This window comes from Ctenocephalides felis, unplaced genomic scaffold (assembly GCF_003426905.1).
Source record: "Ctenocephalides felis isolate EL2017-DRISC unplaced genomic scaffold, ASM342690v1 CF-g0.4_SCAFFOLD_01604, whole genome shotgun sequence".
Taxonomy (NCBI): Eukaryota; Metazoa; Arthropoda; class Insecta; order Siphonaptera; family Pulicidae; genus Ctenocephalides; species Ctenocephalides felis.
The window spans coordinates 31,245,067-31,264,449 of NW_020537758.1; the positions used below are offsets into that span (position 1 = coordinate 31,245,067).

General features: G+C 29.4%; 3 protein-coding genes and 2 long non-coding RNA genes across 7 annotated transcripts; 4 read left to right on the plus strand and 1 right to left on the minus strand.

Moving 5' to 3' along the window:
- The first annotated feature begins 194 nt into the window (after positions 1 to 194).
- On the plus strand, positions 195 to 6,091 carry LOC113374082 (sodium-dependent nutrient amino acid transporter 1-like). Its single transcript, XM_026614337.1, has 12 exons — positions 195 to 485; positions 628 to 874; positions 1,086 to 1,129; positions 1,410 to 1,496; positions 1,573 to 1,712; positions 3,093 to 3,196; positions 3,959 to 4,148; positions 4,237 to 4,410; positions 4,483 to 4,582; positions 4,662 to 4,838; positions 4,944 to 5,038; positions 5,490 to 6,091. The coding sequence occupies exons 1-12, from the start codon at positions 278 to 280 to the stop codon at positions 5,661 to 5,663; spliced, it is 1,740 nt and encodes a 579-aa protein (XP_026470122.1). The 5' UTR covers positions 195 to 277; the 3' UTR covers positions 5,664 to 6,091.
- An 81-nt stretch (positions 6,092 to 6,172) lies between these two features.
- Positions 6,173 to 7,526, minus strand: LOC113373039 (origin recognition complex subunit 4-like). Its single transcript, XM_026613376.1, has one exon. It carries the CDS (start codon positions 7,406 to 7,408, stop codon positions 6,257 to 6,259), a length of 1,152 nt encoding a protein of 383 aa, XP_026469161.1. The 5' UTR covers positions 7,409 to 7,526; the 3' UTR covers positions 6,173 to 6,256.
- A 344-nt stretch (positions 7,527 to 7,870) lies between these two features.
- On the plus strand, positions 7,871 to 10,715 carry LOC113373159 (protein fuzzy homolog). 2 transcript variants are annotated; one of them, XM_026613474.1, is made up of 9 exons: positions 7,871 to 8,042; positions 8,108 to 8,229; positions 8,302 to 8,449; positions 8,556 to 8,670; positions 8,734 to 8,855; positions 8,927 to 9,126; positions 10,095 to 10,273; positions 10,336 to 10,513; positions 10,578 to 10,715. In XM_026613474.1, the coding sequence occupies exons 1-9, from the start codon at positions 7,965 to 7,967 to the stop codon at positions 10,633 to 10,635; spliced, it is 1,200 nt and encodes a 399-aa protein (XP_026469259.1). In that variant the 5' UTR covers positions 7,871 to 7,964; the 3' UTR covers positions 10,636 to 10,715. The 2 variants fall into 2 exon arrangements, with proteins under 2 accessions (XP_026469259.1, XP_026469258.1); XM_026613473.1 differs by having other exon boundaries at positions 8,556 to 8,855.
- Positions 10,716 to 12,980: 2,265 nt separating this feature from the next.
- Positions 12,981 to 14,741, plus strand: LOC113372186. 2 transcript variants are annotated; one of them, XR_003366731.1, is made up of 4 exons: positions 12,981 to 13,096; positions 13,722 to 13,727; positions 14,223 to 14,348; positions 14,680 to 14,741. It is a non-coding gene; the product is annotated as an uncharacterized LOC113372186 (long non-coding RNA). The 2 variants fall into 2 exon arrangements; XR_003366732.1 differs by lacking the exon at positions 14,680 to 14,741 and adding an exon at positions 14,547 to 14,558.
- An 892-nt stretch (positions 14,742 to 15,633) lies between these two features.
- LOC113372184 lies at positions 15,634 to 16,173 on the plus strand. The gene is made up of 3 exons (XR_003366729.1): positions 15,634 to 15,678; positions 15,743 to 15,982; positions 16,046 to 16,173. It is a non-coding gene; the product is annotated as an uncharacterized LOC113372184 (long non-coding RNA).
- The last annotated feature ends 3,210 nt before the right edge of the window (positions 16,174 to 19,383 follow it).

The window sequence follows — 19,383 nt, forward strand, 5'->3', positions numbered from 1 at the left end:
TTGTTTTCTGTAATGCGAGTTATTAATATTAGCATTGTAAAAAAGCATTCGCACGCCATCAACCATAAACTATTTACTTATGTATCAAAAAAATATAGTGAAAAAAGGTGGAAAGTGCATGAAAGGTTAAACTTCAATTTTTCATTCAATGATATTTATCCTATTGATAAGAAATATATTTTCCTTTCAGTTTCAGACAAGGAATCATGACACAGCGAGTATCACCAGTACGGAGGTGGACGAGAGGCCGAAGTGGTCGAACGGAGTCGAATTTTTGATGTCCTGCATAGCCATGTCAGTAGGTTTGGGAAATATTTGGCGATTTCCATTTACTGCGTACGAAAATGGTGGGGGAGCTTTTCTCATACCATACATTATCGTATTATTTGTTATTGGAAAACCTGTGTATTATTTGGAAATGACATTGGGGCAATTTACTAGTAAAAGTTCAGTGAAGATTTGGGCTTTATGTCCAATTTTAAAAGGTATATAACGTATTCTAGGGCAGCTAGTAATGTATATATATATATATATATATATATATATATATATATATATATATATATTTCTTTTTCTTTTGTCTGCTTGATATTGCACCTAATAAATTTTCTGATAATTTATTCCCAGGCATAGGCATTGGTCAAATAATATCAACCTGCTGTGTAGTTTCCTACTACTGTTGCCTGATGGCTCTGACTTTGTTCTATTTATATTCGTCGTTTGCCTCCGACTTGCCCTGGTCCTATTGCAAGCCGGAGTGGGAGGAAACCATCAACAAAATTTGTGTTGATTCAGCTCCTAGCAGCAATTCAACGACTTCGACGCTGCAAGGAAATCTAACGAGAGGAATTAGTAGTTCAGAGCTATTTTTTGTGTAAATATCAAATGATTACTAGTACTAGAATGAGTTAAAAATATACTTTAAAATAAGAAATATTTTTTATGTATATGATAGCCCACGAGATTCGTAATTTTTTTTTAGAATCAGTTATTTTTCAAAAAATCAATTTGTAGTTCTCTAAGTAATGATTTTCCTCTTTGGTCTAATTGCTCACGATTTATTTCAATATTGTTATTTTTTTCAGGAAAGAAGTCCTCAAGGAAAACAAGCTAATTTCTAGTAGCTTAGGTCAGTAAATCAATGCATATCATATGATCTGTCTTTATATATCTCATCCTATGTTTGTTTTATACTATTATGGCACGACTTATGGATTGATGTTTATTTTATACTAGTTATCTTTCATAGAATTTCTTAGTCAAATATTAATGAGCTCTTATTTCTTCGTAATGCAATTTACACAAAATGCAAACTCATAAAACTATTACGCAATATTTTAATAATATCCGATTTTCGAAATATTGCAGGAATTAATATAACTTTCATTAATTTGAAATCGATATTTTAGGTTTACCAGATGTTAATTTGACGATTTGTCTCTTTGTTGCATGGTTAGTGGTGTTCCTGGTATTGGTCAAAGGCGTGAGCAGTTCCGGTAACTTCTTTGATGATGATTTAATAACATTATTAATACATTTCGTCAATTTCTTACATTATGGATTTATTTTTAGGAAAAGTCTCATATTTCCTGGCAATTTTTCCATATGTTGTTATGATTGCCTTGCTGATACGTGCAGCAACTTTAGAAGGAGCAGGAAAAGGAATTTTGTTCTTCATAGAACCACAATGGGGAGAACTTCTAAATCCTAAGGCAAGTTTTGTTTTATAAGCACACTTTTATGAATATATTTAACTGAGAATAATTAATGAAATGAAATAAGATACTTAAGATTAATTAATTTACTGAACAACCTGTACGAGGTCAGATGCGCTCCAGTAATTAAGAATTTAGGAATTAAGAAATTAGGAATTGATGGGACAATTTATATAAAGAAATTTTTCATGAATTTCTTTTTATTTGGATAATTTATTATTATTTTTAACTTATATAACGGATGGCACAGGTATGGAAGGAAGCTGTGAACCAATGCTTCTTCTCGCTGGCGATATCTTTCGGACCGATATTAATTTTCTCTTCATACAATAATTTTGACAGAAATATTCACAGGTGAGAAAATACACGTGAGAGTGCTACTATCATGCATTTGTGAATATTTCATCCAATGTGAAATATGTCTTCTGTTGTGTTTGTTTTTGTTTGTGCTGTAAATATTGCAGAAACGTGCGGTGCAGGTGAAAAAAATATTTTTTTCTTGATGTGATTGATGTTTTTCTATTAGTAAGTCAATTGCTTTGTCAATTTTTCTAAAATATAACGTAATTTGTAATTTTATATAGGCCATGCGGTAAATTGAATTTTAGCATCGATAAGACATTTAGAAAATTATTTGTGCATTAATAATAATGAATAATGTTTATAATTATATATATAATATATATATATATATATATATATATATATATGCGCATATGTATATGTATGTATAAATGCATATTTGTATATACATAATAACACTCGCTTGCCCTAAAATTTATCTCTAGTCAGTACTTGATATAATATATATATATAGTACAGTTACTTGATATAATATATATAAATAATTTTTGAGCTTATTAACAATTTATCGTTAAGAATACCAGAAAATGGCAATGTAACATTTTATATATTTACATTATGTTTTATCATTTGCACGCGATGTGTATATAATTTTGTTTAACGTTATTGTATGATTAGTGTATAATGATAACAAGCAAATTACTTTTATGTATTTCCTTGACACAATATTTTGTTTTATCATTATTTATAATTATTTCATAGAATTAATTGATTTAACATTCATATGAAAATTTAAAAATGTTTATATTACTTTCTCTAATTTGTAGTATCTACTTTATCTAATTTGTAATTTTTAGTCCCGAAGAAGTTTTTCAATTCACGATACAGTAAACGTTTACTTGTGCTAGAAAATTTCTTAGAAGCTTTGTAAATAATTTCATGATCGCCGTTTTTACTGTGAAAGAAATTTCATAAATGTTTCTACTACAAAAAAATATATTATACATATAATATATTTTCAGTGCATTTTTAATTTTATCTAATTGCGTTTTGCAAATTATTATCCTCATTTAGGTTTGGCACGCTGCTGTGACCCAAGCTTGTTTTTCGTTGTCTCTTTGCAATGGTGCTATTATAATGTTTTCGTCATATAACAAATTTGATAACAACGTCTACAGGTCAGTTTGATGACTCTTTAATGTAATTTGTGAGAAATTTTGCATCACCAGGTGTTGGATTCAAACTATTTTAAAAACTATTTTTAAAACTCGGTGAAGGATATCTTATATATTATATATTTCTCAAAATCAAAATATTGACTCTTTAATGGAATTTGTGGAAAATTTTGCATCGGTGAAGGATATCTTATAATATATATTTCTCAAAATCAAAATATTATCAACAGGCGCGGTCGAAAACTTTCTTTGCAGTAAAGAAATATTTCGTTATGTCGTGGCCGTCAGCTTTTATCATCACTATAATTTAACTGTTAGTGCATTATAAAGTAACAAATTTAATAAATATGTGTCACTTATTAATAATTCATATTATAAATATTAATTTTATTTAAGTTTTCTATTCAACTGTACTAAATTATTAAATAATCGTCTAAGAGAGCACTTATCTCAATCAGCCCAATTATTATTATCAGTTAGTTAATTATTAATTGCTATCTTTATTCATTATATTTAACTTAGAAAAAAAAATGTTTTGAAATTACTCCAACTATTATCTTTATACTCATTTATCAAGACACCTTTAAATGAAAACCTATTTCCTTCCGAAACTTCATTTCCATGAATTTCCTTCAACACACTTGTATTCTGTTAACCATCAAACTCAAATATTGCTTTTCATGAAGTTTTTACTAACCAAACAAAAATTGATACCGTTTAGCTTACATTATTTTAATTTTTGTTATATTTTTACTTTTAATTTAGAGACGTGTTAATTGTTACAACATTAGACACATTCACAAGCTTATTGGCCGGAACAACTATATTTGGAATTTTGGGCAATTTAGCTCACAATTTGAATATTGATGACATAGGTCAGGTAATACAGAGTGGAACAGGTTTAGCGTTTATTTCTTATCCTGATGCTATATCCAAGTTTGATATGGTGCCACAGGTAATTATTCAAAAGTTATATTTTTTTTATTATTTGTTTAAATTGAGGTTTTGTTAGATCTAATTTGTAATTTTATTGATTATTGTAGGTATTTTCTGTCTTATTTTTCTTCATGTTATTTGTTCTCGGGGTTGGATCAGCGGTAGCCCTACATGGAGCTATTATTACGGTGATATCGGATCAATTTGGAATTCGCTATTGGAAAGTTGCTCTTGCAGCCAGCACAGTCGGCTTTTTGATTGGATTGGTTTATGTGACACCCGTTAGTGAATTCATAAAATATACAAATTAAAATGTCCCTTCATAATGAAGAGAAATAAAAATTAAATTGCAGGAAGGACAATGGCTGTTGAATTTAGTAGACTACTTCGGTGCAACGTTTTTGATATTCGCTCTGGCCATTATACAGAATATTGGAGTTTTTTGGATTTATGGTATAAAATATTTATCTTCATCAATTCGTTTGTTAATTGTTGATATATTAATTAGTTAGTTGTTGATACTTGGTATTAGGTCTCGAAAATTATTGCCTCGATGTTGAATTCATGGTCGGTGTCCGTGTGGGTCCATATTGGCGCATCTGCTGGGGCTTTGTTACCCCAGTGTTGATGACCATTATATTTATTTATTCACTAGCAGTAATGAAACCACTCAAATATAGTGAACTCTTTTATCCTGATTCCTATTATGGTGAGGCTTGATTTAATAATTATTTAAGCTGAAATATTAATTTAAATGGTACCAAATTTACAGTTGCTTGATTATTGATTGAATTAATATAAAATGTAATTTCAGCTGCTGGATGGACAATGTTAGCAGTTGGTATACTTCAAGTACCACTTTGGGCAATTTGGATATATTTGAAAAATAGAAAACATTCCATTAATGATGTGAGTCTATATTTATATTTGAGTTTGAGTCAAAAATTAATCGTTTGTGATTTGAAATTATTTCAGAAGGTATAAAATGTAGGCAAGGCTTTTGTTTTAATTTAATATTAATTTCCCCAAGCCAAAGTTTGTTTTCGTTATTATTACAAAAATTTAAAAGCCAAAGAAAAATGTTTGCAAACTTTTTTGTATCGTGGTGGACCTCTTGGGTTTTAGCATGGACCTTCTATTTAATTTAAATTAGAACTGACTAATATTATAAGGCGCAGCAGCAAGAATCATTAATCACTCATTAATTATATAATATAGATTTCATGAACTTTACACAACTTTTCAATGAAAAATTCAAAATGCCAGTTTTTAACAATCACATTTTTAACTTGTTTGGTTCACGGAATATTTGCTTGAAATTTACTTTCTGATTATAAATGCATATTATAAATATTTCTAGACATTGAAAAACGTGTTCACTCCCAATGAGAAATGGGGACCAAAGAGTAACAAGATTCGGAAAGAATGGATCAAATTTAAAACAAGCGCTAAGGAAAGGCGAGAAGCCATGAACCTTAATTTGTTTCAACATGTGATGTATAGTTTTCTAGGAAAGTATAAATACAATGATTAATGCATAATTAATATCAATTATTGGCATAAAATAAATTAATTAAATCATTAACAAAAATGGAATTCAAATAGACATATATACAATGATAATTCCATCTTTGTGATTTTGCTAGAATATTCAATTCAGTGCCAATTCAGTACTACGTCCAATTTCTTGTGATAGACTTAGTTGAGTTGAAACGTATATTATACAAATTTAAATCAGGATTGTATGTGGTTAGTATTTGAGAATATAAATTTGGTGTTTTTAACAGCCATGGTGTATTATAGATAAAATAATATTATATTATGGTGTGCTTTATATATTATCGTGTAAATGAGTAGTAAATTCTTACAATAATTTATTATACAACTGATATAGCTTTAATTGTAAACCAGTATACAAATTAGTTTGAACAAGATTTATTATGTAGTTTATAAATATTTAACAATTTAAAGGTACATACATAAATATCATATTTATTTTTTTATATATATATATATATATATATATATATATATATGCTTGTACAAATATTAAATAATAAATATTAAATGGTAAATACCAGAAGTTAACAGCAAAGCATTCTATTTCATATTATTTTCAAGTTTCAATTAAACTAATGAACTAGTTGCCCATTGTAAAACTTCTGTAGGAAGTGTAGGATATTTCTTAACTGCAGTCATGATTTCTGTGGATGTAACCAGCATTGTGTGAAGATGGTATTCTTTATGAGCTTTTATTGGGTTCCCGATAGGAACTATTAACTCTAAACTAACTAAATGCTCAAAAGCTTTCTGTACTACTTCTCGCTGAACCGTTTGAATTGATGTATTACTATTCGTAAACTTCTTATATCTATCAAAAATCATTTCAAAGTTTGCTGGTTCACCATCATAAATTTCAGAATGATGTTTGAAAGAAATCAAGAGACAAATTTCAAGTACTGAAAGTCCAAGTAAGATGAATATTTTATTATCATTGTAGGTTTTTTGTACTAAATCTAGAATATCTAGTTCAGTTAACTCAGGATGTTCGACAGATAATTTTGATATTGTTATCATAAGTAAATTTTGCAAATTTCGGCCACTAAGATCTACATCAAAAATATGTTCCAAGTTTTTCTTAACATTTGGTATCTTCATTAATTTTTCAATACTTTTGTTCCATCTTTGATAGGATATATTCTCTGAAGTGGGTAATAACAAAAGGCTTTTGAACAAGTTAATGCGTTTATCTATTTTGTCAATATCTCGATTGTCCCAAAGAAATATTTGCCGATGAGAAAATCTACTTTTAACCCTTTTTTCCAGCAACTCAACAACATCTAATCTGCATGTCAAGCCTAATACACAAATAGGTGCTTGTGCTGATTGAGCGATATCAAACAAATTATAAAGTAGTGTTTGATTGTGATGAGAACAGAATAAATCAAACTCATCTATAATGAATATTACACTTTTCGACTGTTTATCTCCGGTTTTCAGGCATGCTAGCAGATAAGCTAAATTATCAGCAAAAGAACCAAAAACTCTTCCCTCAACTGACTCTTCTAATTTTAATTGGATAGTAATTGACTGTAAGGCAAGACGATCATTTGTATGAACTATTCCTGACAAATATACCAATGAAGAGTTTGCAGAAAAATCATATTCAGCTAGTAATTCGTTAATAACTTTATTAATTAGAGTTGTTTTGCCACAGCCTTTAGGTCCAATGACTAAGGCAGAGTTTGATTCCCCATGATCTACAGTTCTTTTCATCATGTGTTTTAAATGAAGATATTGTTCGTTATAATCCTGGTATTGGTTATAATCATTTTCTAATCTATTTTTCAACAATCTCCTAATTGTTGTAAAGTTTTCAGCATTGATAACTTTCGACATTGTTGAATTTGACAAAAAATGCACAATGAACTAAATATATTTGTATTTAAAAATTTAAAGAAGTTGGGTTCTGATTCGAAATATAAATAAATAAAATATATATAAAATAATAACCAATACAGAAACAATAATAGCAAAAAGCCGCTTGTAAACAGAATACTAACTGACATTTGACATAATACTAACTGACAAATGTCACACTGTAAACACAAATCAACCACTGATGAATAAATTTAAACATTTAGACGCAGCTCAATGATTTTGACAGTTTAACTTCAACGTGTCAAAAACTGTTATTATAATTGAACGTAAACAAAATAATTTATTTTGTGATGAAGAGCATTGTGTTTGTTAATTTCATTTCTTGTAATACATTGCAATAGTAAAATTTAAAATACATAATCTTAAGCATTTATTAACAGAGTAATTTACAATAATGGCTGTATATTTAACATGTATTACATCTGCTGGAGGAATACCTATATTTAACAGGAAAAAAGGCGACGGAGAACAAGTACTTGATTTGACTGTTTAGGAATCTAATATATTATTTTTTTTATTAAACATAATACTTTTTAGTTGCCATTTTCAACAGTGGGTGCTTTGAAGGGCATTCATCTCTTTTGCAAGACTTATTCTTATGATTTACAGTCTACCAAAATTAAGAATGGATCTATTGTTTGGAAAGAATTTTATGATAGGTATGCATATTAAAATAGTTGATAGATTCTTTTCTTTATTATATGCATTTAATAATATCATACATTTTTTAGTATAATTCTGATCATAATATCTCCAACTACAACAGAAATTGTTCTGCAAGAATTTTTATCAAAAGTTTTTTGTGCTATGGTTTTTTATGTTGGACTTGATCAGCTGAAAGATATCAAAAGTGTTGAACGATTGAAAAGAGATTTAAGAGTAAATATACATTTTTTATGCTTTCTTATTTAGGTATCATTTGTCTATTTGAACTGTAATATATGATAATATGTTAAACTATGTCTTATGATTCTTAATATTTTAGCCTTGTATGTCTTTGGTAGAAAAAATGTTAGAAAATCTGAATACAGAAATAAATTATACAGAATGTATATTAGGACCAGACACAAATGTTCTAGCATCTTGTCTTGAATCATTTAGTGAGCAAATAGAATCTCCTTTTTGTTGTTTGTTAATAAATAACCGTCTATCAATTGCAACAGAGGCTTGGTGGACATTGCACTTCTTTGAGAGGCAATTATTGTCGCTTGTTGCTTTGTTGGATCCTGCCAGTACAAATTCTGTAAAGGAACTACCTGTATTTTTACTTCATAAGAGTCCAAATGTAGGTTAAATCAATAATTATATTAAAATCATTTCAAGGTCACTAATAGTAGATATGATATTTTAATATAGGTTGCATTTCGATTAATCTGGACACCAGTTTCTTCCAGCAGCATTATTTTAGCACTCTGTGGGCCAACACCAGATGCTAGTGAAATTACAAATATTATTCAAATGTCTTGGCAAAAGGCTCATGAAGCATTAGCTGCTGCTTTACTTTGCGCACCAAGAAATTTTCCATTGCATATTCAGATTGATCCAACAGTATTAGGGTAATTATGATGATAATCAGGGTGCCCCAGAACTCAACATCAAACTGATGGCCAAAATTAATCTTGTCACCCCCTTTTGGCTTGACCTTGAGTTCTGGGACTCCTAGTACATATATATGTATACAGTGGTGTTGTCGAGCCGGAACGCGCCCGAACGTCGTTCCGGCAAATCATTTTTGAGCCGGTACGCGTTCCGGCAAAAAAATTTAAAAAAAAAATCCCTACACACAGAGACTTTCCTTTTATATGTGATAAACATACATATATATGCAAAAAATAGGTTTTGTAATATATTTTGTTTTTTTTTCTTTTCGAAAGGAACTGGTACAAATGTGAGAACCGGTTTTTGAACCGTTTTTTTAATCTTAGCGTTCCGGTAAAAAAAATATTAGCACAACACCACTGTATGTATATATATATATATATATATATATATATATATATATATATATATATATATATATTAGCGTGGTCCTTAAAATGGTCATTTTCGAATTTCTTTGCTCCCAGGGGCTCAAATGATTCCAAATAGATAAAAAACAATTCTCTGAAAGTTTTAGCTCTTAATAATAACGTTTAGATAGAGCGCAATTCAATCAATATTTTGTATGGAAATACCATGAAAAATTTTTCAAAAATTTTAAAAATATTTCTTAGATGTAATTTAGCGAACAAATGAATGAATAAAACTCATTCATTTGTGGCTATGTTATACCTAAAACATTTTTTTTTTAATTTTCAAAATTTTTTCCATGTTCTTTCCATACGAAGTTTGATTGAATTGCGCTTTATCTAAAAGTTAATATTAAGAGCTAAAACTTTTAGAGAATTGTTTTTCTATCAATTTGGAACCATTTGAGCCCCTGGGAGCAAGGAAATTCGAAAATGACCATTTTAAGGACCACCCTAATATATATATATATATATATATATATATATATATATATATAAGTTGTGCATATTTTCAGCATCCTGCTAATTAATTTTAAAATTGGCAAGTATGTCATATCTCGTAGTCCACAATTAACTGGTTTGAAAAGATCAGTAAGTGGTGCGCACCGTGTTGATGTTTTGCATGCATTCCATAATCAAATAATAAAAACAACCATGGCTGCAAATAGGTTTAATGATGATAATACATCAAATAGTATGTATCTTAAAGCATGAAATAGTTTAAACATGATCAATATTGACTTTTAATTTATTCAGGTTTAGGCAGTACATCATCTAGGGGTAATAAATCACCTCATAATCAGATCTGTGATTTATTTTGGAATGGCTTTGAAAGCTACTGGTGCAGTGAATATCACAAATGCCATTGCTTAGTTGAAGGAGACAATATGATGTGTATTATGTATACTTCAGTGATGCCTGTCTGCACAATGAGGTGAAAATAAGATATTTAAATAGATAATATTATGTTGATGGTTCATTTTAATTTTTTACTCTAGAATTGTGACACAGAAGACACTGAAGTTATTTCTAACAGATAAACACATCCATTGGTAATTTTATATAATAATTTGACTGATTTAATAATCATAATATCAAAATATATTATTATTACATTTATATTTATATTATTACATTACACTATATATATATATATATATATATATATATATATATATATATATATATATATATATATATATATGAGTAAGTACTTGTGGGGCGATACATCAAAAAATAAAAAGCAAAGATTTATAAATCTTGAATTCCAAACGTTTGGACATTCAATTTAATATCATCATCAGTGGATCTAAAAACAGTATAAAAAATTAGTATAATTAGGTAATTATAATATATGTAGATTGGTATAGAAACTATAAATATAAGAGAAAAACTAACAAAACAGCAACACTTAACAACAAACAAATTATAAAACATAAATACTATGCTATATGTATACTGAACTCATCATCATTTTGATATAATAAATTTATCGTGAAACGTTAATTAAAAGCCGAAAAAATGGATATGTGTAGAAGTGCCTAGGTGTACGGTGTACCTTGAATAGCTTGATAAGTATCTCAATTTTGATTCAATTTTATAATTAAATAATTCATTTACAGCGCCAATGTATCCTTTAATTATATACACGCAATTATCAATAGTATAATTTATATATGTGCTTTTGTAGGTTATAATTGAGTACTTCCACCACATATCTGTTATTATCAAATTTTAAATTCACGAAAGTCTCTGAGTCGTGTATTGTGTAAAGACTTTACTCAGACAATTGCAACATATTAATTTTTTCTGTATTTGTTGTACCGTTTAAAACACTTTAATTTTCAATTTAGTGTAGAAATTGAGACTCATCATTTTATTTAAAGCAGTTAAGAACATTTAACATCACTCATATTGATGTATATGCATTTTGGTGTGAAGAGTAATTTAAAAAAGTCATAAAAAAAGCTAAAGTTATGCAAGATTTTAAATTTATGTATAGCATAGTATTACAGCGTATATATTTACTTGCGTTCTTATATATACCAATAACTTTATAATGTTTGTGATGTGTATGTGTGTGTGTGTTTCGACATATATCTAGTATGGTATTTTTACATTTCTAAAAATAAATTTTTGAATTTTCTATATTTTGAAAATTGGTTTTATTTTATTATGAACACCATTTAAGCTGTTTGAAGAATATTTTTATAATTAACAATTGTATACATAATTTTGAATTGTGTAGTTTATTATATTATGATCGCAGTAAATTTAGATTTGAAACTTATTTGATAAACGAAAATTTTGTTTAAAGTTTTGTTTCATTGTAAAACTTATACTAACTGATCAAATCAATATGTAATCACATAGATTACTGTACTAAATTTTTTATAAAATTAGTCCTAAGTAGTTATAAAATAATTAATTATTAAAATACACTTGTAAAAATTGTAATGATCAATTAAAACAATCATAAAATGTAAAAAGTAGTATTTATTATATGTTATTCATTTAATTGTTTTTCAACTTTGAAAAGGAGTGGTTTGTTTTCACTAGATAATTCAAATTGCTTATTTTTTGTGTTTTCTCACAGAATGTCATTTGATTTTGATAATTTAAAATAAACGAAATTTAAAGAAAAATGTAATATTAAACATTTTTTAAAGAAAAATATATTTTTTGTTTGACCTTGGTTTGATTTTTTAATATTTCAAAATATTCAACCAACTCTACTCTCAATAAGTACACAGTAAGACTCTTTTGCGCTAACTTTGTTAGTTTACAAATGTTTTGTGGCTAGTTTGTATCATCATTAGTTATTTTATTGTAAACTAATAAGTTAAAACATGAAAAAATTGTATGTTTGTATTTATATAATATTTATTGGCTTCACGTGTTGCAGGAATGTAGAACTAAATTTTCTATCAAAATTTAAAAGCACTTCAAAATTATTCATGTATATGAGTGATATATAAATAAAACAGTGAAAATTTGTCTGTATATTTAAAAATGTGAAAATATTTAACAAATTTTATACTTGAGAAAGGAAAAGCAAACAAGTGTACTGTAAAACACAGGTTAGTGAAAAAAAAAAAAATTTATTCTACACCAAATTTATTTATTTCAATAAACAACAACTAATTCATTGCAGCGTAAATTTTTAGAGAGTTTACTAAAAGAATGGAATATCGTTATTTAATTTATAAAACCCTTAATGTTAAAATTGAAGATTCAAATAAACGTCGTTTCGATTTCAAAACAGAAGAGGCGTTCGAGTTCCTGAAACGCCATCTTCGACCGAGCGAACGTGCACGCTCTGCAGTCGCACGTCTACAAGTCTTTTGCGCATCTATGCTTTGCGACTATAGGAGTTGCGTGAGGGAGTTGCCATTGCGAGAGTTCATTTCCATCGTGGCGATTGCTGGAGGAAGACATCGAGACGTCGTCGAACACTGACGAGCGGGCCTGACCCTTCGCTGCCTGTGGAGTACGTGCGACCTGCGAGCGTCACCTGGTACGTTGCATTTGTGCTAATTATATTTCTCTTTGCGGATTCACTCGGATTGCATTTCGTGTTTTAAGATGTTTTAGATTTAATTGAAACCTTTCCTCATTTTTTTTTTTTTTTTTTTTTGAAAACGTGTGCTCGATTTATGTTGTTTTTGCTCAAGTCGTACTACTGTCTAAGACGTACGCCGGATATATTTATTTTATTTTGCATCATTTGGTGCCCACTGTTAAATAAAACTACATATTATTATTATGTTGACTGGGCAAGAGTTCACAAAGTTGCGAAAGTAAAAAATGACTGTCAATTCATTTTGTGAATTACTATGAGTACATTTATACGGATCGTTTAATTTGAAGTCTTATTTACATCATTATCATCTGCTAATTCACTTCAATTTATATATCAGAAGTATTGTGTAAATTGGACCACAATCATAATGTCATCAAGAATTTTAAAGCAAAATTAGATTTCAAAATTAGTTGAAAAAAAGTTACAATTTGAACAACAAATTGACAAAGAATAGTTACAATTTGAATGAATATTTGAATATTTGGTGACGCATCAACAATGACATTTAATAATGTATGTATAATCAACTAAATTCAATAATAATTTGTGTATTTTGCAGGTGCGGGTAGGTTTGCGTTTGCTGCTACCAGAGTCCTTCAGTTTTTATACGAACATTGTTACTGTGACGCTCTGAATGTAGTATTTATTGGAATTGCATTTGGCACGAATAGATTTATTAAGCGGTGATTTTGTTCAAGATATTAATTGATCAATACTTTAGTTGTCACTATAACTTTTAGAAATTTACAAAATCATTAAGGCATTGAATTTCATGATTCGAATGATCACGATATGTCTTGCATGTGGGTTAATTTATTAGTTAGGTAGCATCAGTAGTTTTAATATTAATAATAACAAATACTAATACACTAATCTATTCAACTATTGAATAATAATGTGGTCGTTTGAATCATTTGAGATTATGCAATGTGTGGATTTGACATATTATTTTAAATTTTAATTTTCACTGTTTGAAATTTATGTTAACGCATTTCATATAAAACCAAGTGCAATTCTTAAACTGCTAGTAAATTTCTACATTCTATTTCTGGTCATCAAGATGAAATCACATGGAGGCCACAAGATATCATATCAAGCAAATTGTTGATAATCGAATGGCCAAGCATCGAGTGAAAATTGAACACTGACCCCTTCACCAGGAATCGCTCTGAAAATAATTTAAAAAGTACGTTTTTATCCACAATCAGTATAAATGTGAACATTAAATAAAATGTTTTTTTTTTTCCAGGTCCTTTCAACTACTGCTGCTCTGCACGCTGACCCCTTCACCAGGAATCGCTCTAAAAATAATTTAAAAAATACGTTATTATCCATAATCAGTATAAATGTGAACAATAAATAACATGTTTATTTTTTTTTTCAGGTACTTTCAACCTCTGCTGCTCTGCACACTGACCCCCTCACCAGGAATCGCTCTGAAAATAATTTAAAAAGTACGTTTTTATCCACAATCAGTATAAATGTGAACAATAAATAACATGTTTATTTTTTTCCAGGTACTTTCAACCACTGCTGCTCTGCACACTGACCCCTTCACCAGGAATCGCTCTGAAAATAATTTAAAAAGTACGTTTTTATCCATAATCAGTATAAATGTGAACAATAAATAACATGTTTATTTTTTTCCAGGTACTTTCAACCACTGCTGCTCTGCACACTGACCCCTTCACCAGGAATCGCTCTGAAAATAATTTAAAAAGTACGTTTTCATCCACAATCAGTATAAATGTGAACATTAAATAATATGTTTATTTTTTTCAGGTTTTTTCAACTACTGCTGCTCTGCACACTGACCCCTTCACCAGGAATCGCTCTGAAAATAATTTAAAAAGTACGTTTTTATCCATAATCAGTATGAATGTGAACAATAAATAACATGTTTATTTTTTTTCGGGTACTTTCAACCACCGCTGCTCTGCACACTGACCCCTTCATCAGGAATCGCTCTGAAAATAATTTAAAAAGTACGTTTTTATCAACAATCAGTATAAATGTGAACATTAAATAATATGTTTATTTTTTTCAGGTTTTTTCAACTACTGCTGCTCTGCACACTGACCCCTTCACCAGGAATCGCTCTGAAAATAATTTAAAAAGTACGTTTTTATCCATAATCAGTATAAATGTAAACAATAAATAACATGTTTATTTTTTTCCGGGTACTTTCAACCACTGCTGCTCTGCACACTGACCCCTTCACCAGGAATCGCTCTGAAAATAATTTAAAAAGTACGTTTTTATCAACAATCAGTATAAATGTGAACATTAAATAATATGTTTATTTTTTTCAGGTTTTTTCAACTACTGCTGCTCTGCACACTGACCCCTTCACCAGGAATCGCCCTGAAAATAATTTAAAAAGTACCTTTTTATCCATAATCAGTATAAATGTGAACAATAAATAACATGTTTATTTTTTTCCGGGTACTTTCAACCACTGCTGCTCTGCACGCTGACTCACTTCACCAGGAATCTTTCCAGAAACATTTTGCCAGGTATGTCTTTAACCATATCAGTATAAGTGCAAACATTCCTATAATGTTTCTTTCTTTTTTGCAGATCTTCTCGAACCAACTATTATTGCCCTGAAGCCTTAAAATCATTCACGTGAATGACTCGCAAGTGGTTTTTTTCAATGACTGTCTATAATTATGCATGATTAACTTAACTCTTATTAACTCAATAACATGACTAACCTCACTAACTTAATTAGGCAGTTAATATAAAAACCACTTGTTGAGTTTTACTATGAAGGTCTTAATGGGGTTACGTGGAAGACACCGCTGCATGATTAATCAGGTAATTTATTCTTTATAGTATATTTTATGAACTTTGTTACTAATTCATTGTTTTCGTTTATAGGGTAACCAACTTCAAGCCAAGTGCTCTTCAACGCTCAAGTTGCTCATGAGTGAGAACAATCATTTGATCTACTAATTATGCTGTCCGTCCGTCCGTCCGTCCGTCTCTTCACCAGAGAAGATGCCTACTATGATTTATTAAATAGTTAAGTGCTTAGATGTTAATGAAATAATGAATAAATATATTGTATTTAATTTATTTGTTTTAATTTAATTATGAGCCACTTTACGGCCAAATCACATTATGCTGTAACGTAAATTACAGAAATATTTAAACATGTCTACATTTTAAAAATTTCTTGTGTTATTAATAGGGATACTTATTGAGTGCACTCTTTAGTGTAGTCAATTGTGTAGAACAGTTTCTTCACTGTTTGGATGCTTTCAAACATCTTGCCGCATCTTGGTTAAGCTCTTTATACCTTTGCTTTGACTCGGTAGAACTCTGCGTCATTGCTTTGACTCAATAAAAACGCGTTGACAATACTTTGCTTTTTTCCAAACCCTTATGTTAGTCAAGTGCCTTAAACATTTAATGTGTCAAACCGATGTTTTCTCTTGTTTAAATATTATACTTTCTATTATTTCTTTAAATGGTGCACTTTTTTTCTTAATGTTAGCTATAAATATCACTTAATTTAATATCATACTGTGTTATTATTATATATACTATAATATATATATATATATATATATATATATATATATATATATGAGTGAGTTCTTGAGGGCGATATATCAAACAAAGAAAAGCTAAAGATTTATAAAATAATCTTTATTTCCAAACGTTTCGACATTCAATTTAATGTCATCATCAGTGGATCTAAAAACAGTATGAAAATTAGTATATCTAGGTAATTATAATATATGTGGATTGGTAAAGTAACTATACAATAAGAGGAAAATTAACAAACAGCAACACTTAACAACAAACCAAATATAATAGGAAAGGTAGTAGAGACTAGAATAAATAATTAAAAAATATAGGCAAAAATATCTAACATGTACATGTGTATAGCTATAGTTACATAGATAGGTATGAGTATATGTATGTTTCATACATGTACATGTATGTCGTTGTGAATATGCATGCACGTTGCATATATGTATATGCGTATATTTATATTTGTATAGTCGTACATGTATATGTGTACAATATAGGTATATATTGTTGTATCTGTATATCATGTGTGTGTATATGTATATATGCATGTATATTATATAATATATTATATATATTATATGTGTTATATGTGTGTATATGTGTATGTATATATATGTATATATGCGTAGGTTTATATGAGTGTACTTAGATATTTTTTTCCTATATTTTTAATTATTTATTTAATTCTAGTCTCTACTACCTTTCCTATCTTTTATATTGGTTTTGTTGTTAAGTGTTGCTGTTTGTTAATTTTCCTCTTATTGTATAGTTACTTTACCAATCCACACATATTATAATTACCTAGATATACTAATTTTTATACTGTTTTTAGATCCACTGATGATGACATTAAATTGAATGTCGAAACGTTCACAGAACTCACTCCCATATTTCAACATCAAAATTAACTACTATCAAATATATATATATATATATATATATATATATAGATATATATATATATATATATATATATATATATATACAATTAGACAAATGTTAATGTATTTTAGTCATTTTCATTACTGTAATTGTGAATAAATTAAATATAATGTATTATTAAATACTGTGATACATTGATTGGAAGTTTTGAATAAAACTAACTGAACTTTATTTGGAGTGTTTCATTTCACACAATTTTCAGTGATATATGTTAGAAACACACCGTATAGGTATAGGTATTATAAACATTAATATATTTGTTGATGTTATCATAAACATTAATATACTTATTAATTCGTTTTTCGGCGAGGATTTATTATTTTGAATAAATTTCATAAAATACATTACAATTTTTGTAATCTAATTCCATTATGATCAATGAAGTTAATAAAGTTATGACTTTGATAATTTCAAATAGACTAATCTATGGTTATTCACTCATTTCAAACATGTCAAAAATGTTAACACTTTTCACTCACTTGAATCTATACTATTATTCAAAGTGTTAATTAATTCATTTTAATTAATATACTTTAAATATTGGTCAGTTTTACTTAACTTCGGACTTATACAATAAAGATCAATTTCTCAAATTGATTTTTTCCCTCTTTCGCACAATGACATCTTCATTTTTATTGAAATAATTTATTTTTATTAGATTATTTTATTATTATATTAATTGTATTAATTTTCACCGACACGTTTACGCTACCACCCCTTATCCTTATTTTACACTACCTTAACCTAATACCTACTTACGTTAAGAACTAATACTCTTACCTTGCTTTTCTTTACCACGTCTCGAACCTGCTACCCTGCTCTCTCCATTGACTCCCACCTCCTAACGCGCGACACCACGACGATCACATTAGTAAACCATTGCAAAGGAGATGATATTGTATATTTTAAACGAAAAAAACTAACAGGTCATATGGCCAAAAAAAAGTTGGGTTTGTATGGCCTGTGTTGGCGTAATGGTTAGAGTGATGGCTTCGTACCATAAAGGTACCGAGTTCGAATCATACCTCAGGACAAAAAAAGAGTTTTGTTCACGTTGTGGTATTTATTTAGTATTAAATAATAACACAAAACTAATATTTAGATATAACAAACTAACAAGTCATGAGGCCGAAAGAAAGCAGAATCGATGTGGCCTGTGCTGGCGTAATTGGTAGAGCGATGGATTCGTACCCATAGAGTGCCGCGTTCGAACCATACCTCGGGACAAAAAATGGAAAGCGTGGAATTTATTATTTATTGTAAGATAGTACAAAGATAAAATTTGGATTTGATAAACTAACACGTCATGAGGCCGAAAAAAAGCAGAATCGATGTGGCTTGTGTTGGCGTATTGCTAGCGTGCTAGCTTCATGTCAACAGGGTACCGAGTTCGATTCATACCTCCGGACACAAAACGCAAAATAGCGTGACTGTTGACGCTGTGGAACGAGGTATGCACGGAATCACATCCGTTCGAATTTGAGACCCCGGGCAGGTATGCTCCCCTCGATCTCGATTGAGAGGAGAGATACGCGCGAGAATCCCGTGTCATCCCCTAATGAACCCCGCAGCAGCCCCGAAAAGGGGCGAGGGGGGATTATAGGGGGGTGTGGGGTTCGCGAACCCGCGACCCTGTGGTCCGACCCTCCCGGAAAGGGAGAGGGGGACTATAGGGGGTGAGGGTTCCGCGCGACGACCACCACTGGGTCGCGCCGGTTGAAAAGCTGGGTGCG

Bases quoted from the DNA above. Each gene is read 5' to 3' on its own strand.
- LOC113373039 (XM_026613376.1), bottom strand. From the start codon at position 7,408: ATGATGAAAAGAACTGTAGATCATGGGGAATCAAACTCTGCCTTAGTC.
- LOC113374082 (XM_026614337.1), top strand. From the start codon at position 278: ATGTCCTGCATAGCCATGTCAGTAGGTTTGGGAAATATTTGGCGATTT. The intron at 1,713-3,092 runs GCAAGTTTTGTT...ATCCTCATTTAG, and splicing joins GAGAACTTCTAAATCCTAAG to GTTTGGCACGCTGCTGTGAC. The intron at 4,411-4,482 runs GTTAGTGAATTC...ATTAAATTGCAG, and splicing joins GATTGGTTTATGTGACACCC to GAAGGACAATGGCTGTTGAA.
- LOC113373159 (XM_026613473.1), top strand. From the start codon at position 7,965: ATGGCTGTATATTTAACATGTATTACATCTGCTGGAGGAATACCTATA. The intron at 8,043-8,107 runs GTACTTGATTTG...AATACTTTTTAG, and splicing joins AAAAAGGCGACGGAGAACAA to TTGCCATTTTCAACAGTGGG. The intron at 8,230-8,301 runs GTATGCATATTA...TACATTTTTTAG, and splicing joins TGGAAAGAATTTTATGATAG to TATAATTCTGATCATAATAT.